This window comes from Daphnia magna, linkage group LG2 (genome assembly GCF_020631705.1).
Source record: "Daphnia magna isolate NIES linkage group LG2, ASM2063170v1.1, whole genome shotgun sequence".
Taxonomy (NCBI): Eukaryota; Metazoa; Arthropoda; class Branchiopoda; order Diplostraca; family Daphniidae; genus Daphnia; species Daphnia magna.
Window position 1 is genome coordinate 11,115,650 of NC_059183.1, and position 13,451 is coordinate 11,129,100.

General features: G+C 37.7%; 1 protein-coding gene and 1 pseudogene across 1 annotated transcript; one reads left to right on the top strand and one right to left on the bottom strand.

Moving 5' to 3' along the window:
- The first annotated feature begins 1,492 nt into the window (after positions 1-1,492).
- LOC123470173 lies at positions 1,493-4,003 on the top strand. Its single transcript, XM_045170032.1, has one exon. The coding sequence runs from the start codon at positions 1,493-1,495 to the stop codon at positions 3,914-3,916; it is 2,424 nt and encodes an 807-aa protein (XP_045025967.1). The 3' UTR covers positions 3,917-4,003.
- Positions 4,004-10,096: 6,093 nt separating this feature from the next.
- LOC123469922 lies at positions 10,097-12,367 on the bottom strand (annotated as a pseudogene).
- Between the last annotated feature and the right edge of the window lie 1,084 nt (positions 12,368-13,451).

Sequence of the window (13,451 nt, forward strand, 5' to 3'; positions counted from 1 at the left end):
CTTGATTCTTCGAATCACCTTGTTGTTCGGCTCTATGTTACTGTAGTCTGGCACTCTGTGTTGTATGTCAAACCTATTGCGTTGATTTCTCGAAAAGTTAGGAAATGGTTAATGCCAAGTGTCTTATATGTTTTTGTACTCAACAATCTAAATTAGGAAAAGGACGGAAGTTCTACAAAATACCAGAGTACACTAAATGTGATAGGTTTTCTGATGGTGACAAAGTTCTCATTGAAAAAAGAAGAAGACTTTGGATGCAACTTGTAAAAAAAAACTTACATGGAAGAAGTTGCAACTATTTTGTGTGTTCACATCACTTTGTCTCAGGTAGTTATTATTGTAATTCTCATAGTTTTCATCCCTTACATCTGAATTGTTTGTAATAGGTAAACCTGCATATTTGTATTCAACGAATGACATTGATTGGGTTCCAACGATCAATTTAGGCTCCCTTGGACAAGATACACAGTTTTTGTCCCTACCTACAGGTATTATTCGTTTACTGCTATGTATTTTTTTTACAGTAACAATATTTTATTTATAATAGATGATTCTTTGGTAAATGCTAATGCATCAGTGCAACATGAATGTGAAACACAACAGGAAAAAACTAGCTCAAGTCCAACTATTGAGTTGGGTAGTGCATCACATTGTTTGGATGCGAATTTATCAGTAGGTGATGAAACTGCATCAGCAACTACTGATGAACATGAGGAAACTACAAATGACACTTACACCTTAAATGGCCACATAGTTGAAGACACATCTTTAAATGTAGACATAGTTGAAGACACATCTTATATTTCATCAATTAATGATACCGGTCCTAATGCTACTACAGTCTACACAGGTAATGGACATAATAGTTGTTGTTATTTAACTGTTACATATTTCTTTTTCTCAGATGGAATTACTACTACTGAAGAATGTTTGCGTCAATTGCATGCTGTAGCTGATTTCTGTTCAACGCAAGTAGTTGCATTTTCGCTGAGCAAAACAATACAAGAATTGTTGTCACTACTGACTAGTGTTTTATAATACAAATCACGGTCCTCTTCAACTAAAGAAAGCACTAATTGAGACAACTGAAACTTGAAAACGGACATTTTTATCTTTTAATACACTAGCAGACTACAGTAACATAGAGCCGAACAACAAGGTGATTCGAAGAATCAAGCCAAGTCTGCAGCTAGTTACGGCTATCCCCCGCCATGGTGCGCACTAGTCGACTAGCCGCACGACTTTTCGCTGTGCTTACACCGAGCAATCTTAAAAAGGTCTATACTATAGTAATTTTAACATATTTCTGTTGTTTTTCCTTTTTTTTTTACTGCAGAACAATTTGGGAAAAAGAATGTGTCTGATAATTCACCACAAATAATCAAGACATAATTGGCTCAAGTTGTTCAAGTCTGAATGACTTGCTCTAGATACCATTTGCCAAATAGGATTAAATACCCTGCAACCAATAAAAACCACTATTTTGGAAACTATGAAGAGGTTTGCTAATACCTTGTTTTACACAAAACGAATGATGAACTTCAACATGATGTTGACAACCATTTTCTTTTTGATTGGTTTTCTACCGGCAGCTACGGCTTCTTCAAATTTCTCATTCGAACGAGAGACAATCATGACCGTCTGCGACGTCAATCGAATAACAATCAACAGTAAAGGCGAGCCAATTGCACATTGCGACGAATTACCGCCACCTGGTGACTTCTTTGACGTTTCCTCACGCACTGTCTGGGAAATGCCTTGCGACGACACCAGCAATGACGAGCCACTCGCCCGTCGACCCACCATCTGGGACCGATCAATCAGAGCCCTACACTGGCTGCTGGAAGGTGTCCAGGACAAGATCAGATCACTGGGAACGGTCCTGCTTCTGGCTGTCGAAGATGTCAGTCGTTTATCGCTCATCACACGACGCTGGAACGTCTACTGGTTTCTGGTAGGCAGCCTGGCAGCTTCCCTGTTATTTTTCATACAAGGCCTCTACACTAGCCGGGCCGGTAAGTTGAGCTACAACATCATCTTGAATGTCTTCATGGGCTTTGGTGGGTCGGCTGCCTTCTACATGGTTCACCTCTACTTTGAGAACCTCTACGTCATGGCCGTTTTTGTCGTGATTGGAATCTTCACGTTGACACCTTGGTACCCGGAACTCAAATTATCTGCTGTGGGTGTCCTCACTTCAATGGAACTCATCATTCCGCTGTTCGGATTCTGCGTGATGCACGTCTTTGAAACTCAGTTGTTTTTCGGTCCGATTCTCAGTCTTTACATCAACTGTGGTTCCATTGTGATCCATATAATCTGTCTGATGGGACTCTACATCGACGAAAAATTAATTCTGGTCAAAGTCTTTCTTTTGCCATTTTACCGCATGTTCCAGAAAGTATTCGGACTCAGCGATCGGAACCAAAACGAAATTAACTTCATGAAAGCCAGCGCGCAGGAGCTTAACAGGGAAATCTTTGGAACGTTCGGAGAACTGCCACCGGAACCGACGAGCACGCTGGAACAGTTGGATAAAGCATTTACAGGCCTGCTTCAGAAAGCTTGCAAAATCAGACAGGGTGAATGGAGGGACCAGTGTAACGACTTCATCCATTATACCTGTCTCGACCAAGCTTATAATCTCGGAAGTACAGCATTCTTCTTCGAAGCTGTATTTTCCATTTGCTGGAAAACGGCGTACCATTCTTGCAAATCGCTGAACTCGATAGATCTGGATCAATTCTGCATTGCTCCGGAAAGTACGGCATTCGGCAAAGCTTACGCCCATTATCAGGAAGCCTTGGAAACTCTTGCCCGTGAAATTGTTATTGACCCGCTTTCACCCAAAGTCAATAACGATCTGCTGGAAATGACGGCCAGTTTTGATTTGTTCGCTGCAAAGTGGACCTGGTGGTTAAGACATTGCATAAGTTGGGGTCTGGCAGGATTATGTATCTCAATCGTCCTACTGTCTCTTATATACGCCATCGTCTTCCTGGTTAAATATCGACGTAACCTTTACTTTTGCAACAATTACCTGAGCAGGGCCATCATGGAACGATGGGATATCAAACTGACGCGACGAGAGAGAAGTCGATATTATTCGACGTTCACCCGAGTTATGTCCGACTATGTCTTCGTCATGTACAACTATCCATCGCGTTTCGCTGAATCGCTTCGTTTGATCGGTAAAGTCATGTTTTGTTTCTGGTTCGAACAATCAGCTAAATACTTACATCATTTGCTGATGAACATTCAGTTCGTCGTACCCAACTACGGATCTGCTCGATTCGTCTTCAACGTCCAGGGCGATGGGATGTTCGCTTTTCTCATGCGGGCCGTTTTGGGTGGCTTCAGTCTAGAGAGCAAGTACTGCAAAATAGCCGACAGTTCCGTCTGTAACACAGCTTTCATTCCAGTCGAATGGCGTACGTGGCTCCAGTTGTTTTTGCTGGCCTTTTTCTACTTTATGATAGGCTTGTATCAAAGTAAGTCGGACTACATCATGTGCCGCATCTGCGATTTTCTCATACCGGAACAGGGAGAAAAGAGAACTGAGGTAACACTGGAAGAGATTGTGGAAGAACGTCGCAAGCGAGGAGTTGTCGCCATGGCACTAGCAGAAGAAGAAATTAATCACCCGTGTTTTGATCACGAACAAAATGAATCTGTGATTGCGTTTTACCAGCCAAGACGTTGGTACCATCGCTTCATGCCAACACTCGTCTTGTCCACGATCGCTTACTGGAAATTCGGTGTCGACAGTATTCTATGCCAGATTTGCGGCCAGGACATCATCACAGCGAGATACGGGTGCAAAACTCTTTTATTTTGCGAAGAATGTAATTGCAATCTAACGCACTGCCCGTGCGGAAGCGAGGACTGTCAAGATCTTCAAAAATTTCCTGTATGAAAAGCAAAAAACTGTTTTTACCATGTTCTCCACGATGATTCACTTTGTTGTATCACAGCAAGAATAATAAAATTTGATACTTAGAAATGCAGTTCATTGAATTACTTTAGGAGGAAAAAGAAAAACGGGTTATTCTTTAATTAATGAAATTACAAAAATACGTTGATTGTGTCGCGTCGATCGAGCCCGAGCTATGCGAGGCAAAATAGGGGTTTTGGGTGGGTAAAGTAATGGAATAGTAAAGTAATAAAGTAAAATAGTAAAGTAAAGTAAACTAATTAGGTTAAACACTCTAAATATTAAGTAAAATTAACGCATTTAAGTTAAGTTAAAAGTAACATTTCTGCTAATCAGTAAGGTAAAGTAAATCTATTAAGTTAATAATAACTTTATAAAGTAATGTATAATTAAGTTAAGTAATTAAATTAGTCAAATAAATAATAAATAAAAAAATAAAAAAAATACTAATACCACTAATTTATTACCAAAATATTAACAACGAACAATTACCTTCAAAATATGTGTTCTCCAATACACAGATGTACACACTACAAACTTTAAAAAATGAATGAAATACTAAGTATATAATATGTAGTCTGCAACATGAAATTAATCGTTGTTGCATGTTATATTTTAAAATCTATATATATAAAATTTACATTCAATAACTTCATTTTCAAATAATAAATTATAAATAAATTTATTAAAATAAATAACAATCAAATAAAGTCAATTAAGAATAATTCATGAAAACTATAAATTACATAATTATATATATAAAGTCACAACACTGGAAAAACTGTATACTACTGTTATCTGCTACAGATTCAAAAATTTCAAAAATACAATTACATACAAATTTTTAAAATGACCAAAACAAAAGAAAAAAAACTTCTTAGTGAAAAAAAAACATCTTTAGTGGCCAAAATCTTAAAACTTCAAGCTGAATCAAAAACTATAAAAGAAGAAAACGAAATAAATAAGTTAAAGAACTCTTAGAATACTGTGTAGCAAAAAATGAAAATAATTTGTACTCGATATCAGGTTGCTATTGAAACTTACAAACGACAATTAGAGGAATTAGAAATAAACAAGGTAAATATAATAATTATACTAATAAACTATATACAACAAATATTTAGCATTATATTTTTATATAGAACCAACAAATGCAAAAATTGGAAACACAAAACGGAGAGCTGCAGGATACCATAAATAACTTAGAAAAAGGTAAATCATTTTTTAACGATATAACTTTTGAAACATTTATAATTGAATATAAATAATACAACAAAACTAGAAGGAATGAAAAATCTAGAAAAAGAAATACAAATTCAACAACCAACAAACATCATTCCTGAGTATAATAACAACGAGGATGATTCAACTTCGAATAACAATTTATCTGAAGATGAATCTGATATAACCATACAAAACTACGAACTTACAGTAATATGTTAATATATTCAATAACATATTTAAACTAATAACTTAACTAAACTTTTTTTTTAGAAATATCCCACAAGACAGCCATTTACAATTCCATTGCGTGTTAAACAACAACTTGAAAAAAAGTCAATGAAATAGTAGCAGAAGACTGGACAATTGATACAATTAAAAATTCCAAATACACCATGTACAAATTCACAAGTGAATTAATGTCTTCAATATTCACCAATGAATATTTAAAAAGTGAGTACAATAACTTTTAACTAAAATATATTTCAAATAATAAACTTATTTCTTACCGCACAAACGATCTGGCAAAGGCTGAAAACCAGGAGCAATCCAGCGGGAAATCATGAACCCGACATACGTAGAAGAAATAACAAGTAATAGCATAAAACTAATAAATATAAAAATAAGTAAAATTTTCAACTAATTAATTTATAATAGAATACCTAATTCACGCCTGGCGCAATTTAAAAGGATCCACTCATATGTTGAAGAAGAAACTAACAAATTAAAAACGGTAATAATTATTAATAACAACACATATATTTAACTTTATACTATTTTTCCATTTCTGGTTTAGAAAATGACAGTAGCATTAGGAAAAGAAGATACAAATTCAACTAAACCGGATCTCAAATTAGCTTTCCAAAACCTATCAATATTAACTGACGTAAATATATCTATTACTATAATAAAACTTTCTATTACTAGTTACAAGAAAAACAACAAACTTTAGGAACTAATATCAAAAACAATAATCAACTCAACTGAAATATCAATTCAAACGGAAGAAAACACCACAAATCACCCAATTTGCTCCACCCCATTAAACAATACGGTAATCAATTTTACTCTTCAATCGACACTCTAACACACTTAAAAAACTATTTCATAGGCATCTAACTTTACATTCAGTTTAGAGTCCCCAAACCTAAACTTCTCCACATACATAGTTGACGAAACACCAATTCCTAATCAATTTTTTTTCCGAATAATAAATATTATTATTAATTTTTTGTAACATAAGTAAAATAAAGTAAAGTATGTTTTCCTTACAAGCACTCTTTAAACTTTTTGTTTCAGTTACATCGGTAGTAGATTCCTCAGAATACAATTTAGCTGCATATTGCATAAATAACTTAAAGCCATCTTTTCCTTTCCATTTGGTACGCAGCATAAAGGTTGCTAAATAACCAGCAAACATTTTTTTGCTTCTGTTTGTATTTGGAAGACTTTTTTTGGCTAAATTCCACAATCCTGAAATAAACAATTACTTATTACTAATTAGACTAAATAAAAATTGATTTACCCTCTATTTGGTTGGTATGTGCTCCATTTTCGGGATCTTTAAAATGCAAGCTATGATTAACTTTCAGATGAATGTAGTTATTGTGTTCCCTAATTTGAAAACAAACAATTATTAACAATAAAACATACATCAAATAAATATAAGTAAAAACTAACTCTATTTTGTCATTTGCTTTCCAGCAATCAGATATAATGATAGAACCAGGTAGAATCCATTCTTTAATCTATTGAAGCAGGGGGAGTAGCGGAAGCCCCTGAATCATCGCAACATCACACATCAACTGAAGTAAATTTCCCTATCTCAAGAAATGAACTAGTTCCTGGATCGCTACCTATTACTCCCACTGTCAATGAACTTATCACTGTTGATGGAGTAGATCCGAGTATGCAAGTACCTACATTTACGGAACGAAGATCTGCTCGAGTTTGAATTCCAAAAATTATTCAGAGCATGGTGTCCTTATCTGAAGTGATCGATAATCCATACGAGCCTATCAATTACCAAGATGCCATCTCCTGTGAAGATGCACAACTGTGGCGTGAAAAGATGGATGAAGAAAAACAAGCTCTAACTACCAGGAAAACCTGGATACTGGCTTCTCTACCCCCAGGTCGCAAGGCCATCAAGTGTATATTTGTCTACAAATACAAACCAGGATATGAAGGAGTAGCTCCAAGAAGAAAAGTACGCCACGTAGCCAAGGGCTACTCACAGCTACCTGGTATTGACTACACTGAAACGTTTGCCCTAGTAGTAAAAATGGAAACCTTCCGGTTGGTTGTGGCCTTTGTAGTAAAACAGCGACTTGGAATCTCTTCACTAGATGTTTGGGTAGTCTTTCTCAACGGCGATTTACAAGAAGAAATCTACATGGATCAACCTCAAGGATATATAGATTACGAAAAATCTGATTACAAGTGCCTCCTGAAGAAATGTATCTACGGATTGAAACAGGCTCCACGAGCCTGGCACGAGAAATTCACACCAGTTTTACTAAAATTTGGTCTGATTCAGAGTCAATCAGATCCTTGCTTATTTGTTCGTCGTCAACAGGGGGAGTTATTGATGGTGATAATTTATGTTGACGACCCACTAGTATTATTCAACAACAAATCGACGTTCACAGATCTCACAAATCACCTCGAACAATTCTTTGAAATTCGAGTCTTACCAGCTACCAGATTTGTAGGAATCGACATAGTACGAGATCCCTCAAACAGCCGCACTATCCTACATCAAAGTGACTACGTTACAAAACTTCTTGAAAAATTCAAAATGATGAACTGCAACGCCAAATCCACTCCAAGTGATCTAAATGTGAAACTGTCAAAAAGTATCCAAACTCAAGAAGTGAACAGTTCGTCAGAACCTTTATTCAGTCGCTACAGAGAAATAATTGGAGGTGTTATGTACCTAGTTGTCTCCACCATGCCAGATATGGCACAAGCTATCAACGTACTTGCCAGATTTTGTGAAAATCCAACAAAGGAACATCTGACTGCCGCAAAACACCTACTGGCATACTTAAAGGAACTGCCAAGTATGGTCTGTGTTTCGATGTTAGCCAATCTGAGAGTCTACTGGGTTATGCGGATGCGGATTTTGCTGGAGATTTAGATGGCCGGAAATCTATCTTAGGCTATATCTTTACTATGTGCGGAGGACCAGTCGCCTGGTCATCTAGACTACAACGCAGCATCTCAGGCAGAATTCGTCAGTCTGAATGAAGCAACCATCTTGATCACAATCTCTCAGAACCAATTGAAATACGTTGTGACAACCAGGGTGCGATTCGTCTTGTTCATAACCCCGAAAATCATCAACGGACTAAACATATAGAAGTTAAATTTCTATATGTCAGAGAACAACAACAAAGAGGATCTGTCAACTTGGTCTATATGGGAACAAACAATCAACTTGCGGACGGTGTAGGGAATGACAAGAACGATTGCTGGCTGGAAACAATTTGTATTTGTTGAAAGAGTGGAGACTGACAATAGAAAAGAGTAGTTTGTCCTAGGTTTCTGAGACAACCTTCCTGGTCCAGTTTTTTCTTGCGACTGCCCCACGAGCTGTCTTGTCCTTTCCTCTTTCGTTCTTCCCTTTCCTCCCCCACCCCCCTTTTCCTTGTTTCTGCGCGCAAAAATTAGGGGGTTATTAGATGAGAAGAGAGAGAAGTGGTGCGTAGGAGGAGGGGTACGAGACGGTCAAAAAGAGAGGGTGTGGGATTGTAAAGTCAATTTGCAACATGGCCGACCCCATTTTCTGCATAGAAAACGACTGTGATCCTGAACGAACACCCGTGTAGTGCCGGACGTGACAACTAGTCCATGGGGCCTCAATAACCGCGACAATATACCCTCTTTACCATTATTTTTTATCAAACCTGGCTTGTTTTTTTATCAATTTTTAGCTATGAAAATATTTTAGAAATTTCCTCATTCATTTCGTCCAGGTCAAGAATTTTCTGGGATATTAAACTTTGTATAATCAGACCACACACATACGGAATAATGCCTTGGAGGCATGTATGCATGCAATCGTTGATCCAATTTGCCATTATATGAAAAAAATTTAAGCGATTCAGGATGCAAAATTTCTTAACTCCTCTAACGTGTAACTGATTGATGACCCTTAAGAGTAAGGCTTCAACATCTAGTTTATAAGATTCTAGGGTGCTAAAGCGAAAATCTTTTTCTTTGAAATAATTCAGACTTTTTTATCGAGTACAATAGCACAACGGGCAAAAAAATCATGTGCAAAACTTTCAGTTAAGCCAAATATTTGATTCATTGATAAGTTGTCTCCAGTAAATTGACTAAGCACAGCCTTCACTTGAAAAGTTCCCCTGGAAGGAATATTAATCTCAAAGCCGTCAGTTTCGAAACTAAGCAAATCATCAACAATCACCTCTAACAGAATGTCTTGCCCGTCGTCATATTTCAGATCCGTGGAATTACACATTGCAACTAGGTGAAGTTTTGAAAGAGATGCGTAAAATTTGGAATCTAAATTATTAACCTGCTGTTATGTTCCGACGCTGCTGAAGCAAGAGGATTAGTTGCCCCGACGCCGTCTGCATACAGCTGAATGAAAACAAGGATGTTTTTCCCGTCCCATTCTAAACGAAAACCACGTTTTTCCCAATTCATTACCTGGTCGTGACCTGGCATTGAATTCGCTACCGACTATTTTGGGCACTTTATGGTATTGATTTGGTAGTAATGCGATCAGGCTATTGTGACCAATTTGCTCCAAATGGTGGCTAATTGTTACTTTATTAAAAATATTAGCTCATTGTGACCAATTGGTTCCCAAAGGTTGCTAATTTTTACAAAATAAATATACTTCCATAATAATGATGAAAGTTATGAAACGCTTTACTTTTTACCATCACATTTAATCATGTTTGTTTTTTATTTGGACGGGGAACACAGCATAACAAGCCTTGGTATGCCCGCATCATCATCAGGAAATGTTGGGATCACAATTGCTTTTGTTTTAGTCATTTGAATTGGCCACTTTGATGAAAACGCAGAGGGTACACTAACAGACTTGATAGACAACACTTCATCTGAATTACAAGGGTGAACAAAGAACGCACTTTCATTGTGATATGAGTGACCAACAATAAAGACAGAACCGTACTCATCTTCAATAATATTTTCAATTGAAATTACAGAGGCTTGGACATCTGCTTCATCGTTAATGATTACATAACAAATTGGGTGGCGAATAGAGAAATTCCATTGGTGGAACTGAACACTGCGAAACTGGCGGAAATTGCAAGAGAGATCCCCATGAAGTAATGGACCATCCGAATGGGGACCAGATAGCACTAGATCATGAGCAAAGGAATCCAAATTGCTTTCAAATGAGTATGTTCCCCAGCAGTTGGACATTTCGATTAGTCGTTTAACAAGTTGTACAAGTGGGTTTGCGCTGTGACGGATGAGCTTCTTTAATTGATACAAAAAGTTCTCAAACGGGAAGCAGCTGAAGTCAACCAAAGGGCCCTATCTACTAACATCGGCTGGCAAATGAATAAGGCAATGAACATTAAACGTTATAAAGTGGCCTCCGAACAACTTAGGTGACTCCCGAATGAAATGGTGTAACAAATCCTTACTGGATGAGTTAAATCGAAAGCAAGTTTCATCCGAGGACAACAGTTTGATTGCGGTATAGAGTAACATAAAATGGTCATATAAGACACTCGGAAGAACACCTTTCAGGACTGATGGGCCAATATATAGAAGAAAGAGACGGAATTCCGTGTCTTTCCACCGTTGTTCATCATTTAGACAACGAGGACGCCTGGCGAACTCGGAAGGAATCGATCCTTGAAAATGAACAAGTCTGCGTGACAATTCGGCAACGTCATCGTGGGTTATGCGATGCATCACCGTTTTCGGTTGAACCAATGAAGGAGAAGCTCATCTCATCACTCCAAGACAGCAGAGGTGCATATAGTCCAGCGGGAAATTCAACACCATGTCGAGGTCCAATTCCTCCAGCACAACTGTCTCCATGGCGTGGGAATCCGGACACATCCTGTCGATAAAGTTTTCGGGGGTCCGTAGAGGAGCGTAGATATCCAGAAACGTTTCTCTTCCACGCACCTTGCCGGGTTTCTTGTAATACACCCCGATTGTCTTGCATTTTGGGCATGCATTTCGCGCGGTATGCCCCATGGTCCCGGTGATGAATGATCTGGCAGGTGAATCACATGTGAAACCCCATATTTTCACTGTATAGTGTTGCTCGCCGTAGACGACACCATCTTCTTCAAATTTTTTCGCCTCGTCAACGAATGGGTGGGTGCAATAACTTATTTGGGCACTTTGGCTTGCTAGGCCCACACCAAACTCCAATGGGGAAGGGTGAGTGCTCTCCTCTTACTTTCCCAAGAATTGGCCAAAACGAAGTGGTACTGCTTTTGAACAGTGGTAGACCGTCCACGTTGACTAGGACTCTTAAGGAAGTATGAGGATGTTTGGCTGTCTTCAGGTGATTTAAAATCTCCTTCTCTAGGCCGAAATGATAATACGTATGATTGATGATTTGGTGATGAAGGTGAGATTGATTGGTGAGAAGTAACTCGAGTCTGTGTAGTATTCTTCACATTCTGACGCAACACTTTCGGTAAACGACACATTTTCCATGCGGATATTTCCTGGACTCCTGTCAAGTCTAGTATCGTTAGCTACACCGACTTCCTACTCCTCTTCTTCATCGAAGCTGTCATCAGCTTCGTCATCAGCTACAAAACCGGTTTCTTCATCTGCGCTGGAATGCGATTCGGAATTTAACCGTTCACCAGTCACACTGATGACATTTCGAAGAGCATTATCAACCATTCGCTGTAAGCGATTTCGCAATTGTCGCTTGTTAACCGTACGTTTCCTGGGAACGAACGGGTTCGTTCTAAAAGAAAAGGAAAACAATTTCCTGAAATTAAATATCTTGTCGAAATGAACAATCTAATAATAAGTGTGTATAATAAAATTAATAAAACCGCATACCCTGGACTTTTGATGAGCAGAGGTTTTAGTCTTTTGGCTAACGTTTGGCTTTTTGAAGCCCCGATGAGCGTGAATACTCGGCTGATGAGTCTGTCAAGCTGTTGTGTAGGAAAAGAAAAGTACAAGGTTAAAATATTTTTCAAAAAAAACAACCAGCTTCATATAACAATGAATTACTTACGTAACACTAGCAAATGGTCCCTGGCAATATACAAATTGACAGGAATGAGCAAATTGGAAGGGCTCAAGAGCAGGTGCTGATACCGCTTAATGATGACTTGTTGAAAAGCGATGCTGATCTTCTTAGAAACATTTGATGTGAGATTGCAACTGAATCAGGGTCTATCAATTCTAGACACTATAATAATACGATTTGATACCGTACCTGGTATCAGGTCGTATCCATGTTTGTTTGTTTTAATTCGGATTTCATTGTCTTAAACATTTTATTCTTCAGTGAGAAATGGTTGAATACCAAAAATCTTTTTTTTGTTTGTTGTTTCCACCTTAAAATGTAAATGCGATTGCAATTACAAATACGATTTGATACCGTATATGTTCTTGTCATCATATTAGTTTGGTGTCCCCGTGTAACTGCCTTATGATAGTAATACATTTAATCAAGTGCTTTAAACAATCACATTTTCCATGGATGGTATTATTTTATTTTCGATTCCATAAATCATATTTAATAAAGCTATATAAAAGAAAAAGAAAAAAAATAATAGTTTATTTTACGGCCAACGTCCGTTTTATGGGAGTGTTATTCTGGTCGTGACCAGAGAGTCTTGTGGGTGGTAATATGGAATAAATAGGGCACGCCCAAGTAATTCCCACTGGTTATGACCCGGGAAAAAAACGTAACCAGGTAGTAACTTGGGCATAACTTGTGCTAGCTGGGGTAACTTTCGATTATCATACTCAAGAAAAGAGGTTCATTCAACAGGAGTGATTTCAAGGTTTTTCCAAATAGGAATATATTGAGCAACATTGGATTTCGATATAGTTTTGATAACTCCTTGCGATGTAATTTGGCTATCTATTCTAGCACTCAGAGGAAGAGACTGAGGTGTGATAAACTGAGGATGGTCTTCGTAAACTTTGCGAATGCAATGTTCAGCTTTGGAAGAATCGAAAACAGTGGAAACACTACTCAATGCACTAGCGATATTATCATTAGAATTAAAATCATTAAGAAGTGATTTTAGTTATCTAATTAACGCATCAGTAAAAGACTTCATACATG

Coding starts and splice junctions, on each gene's coding strand:
- LOC123470173 (XM_045170032.1), top strand. CDS start 1,493: ATGAAGAGGTTTGCTAATACCTTGTTTTACACAAAACGAATGATGAAC.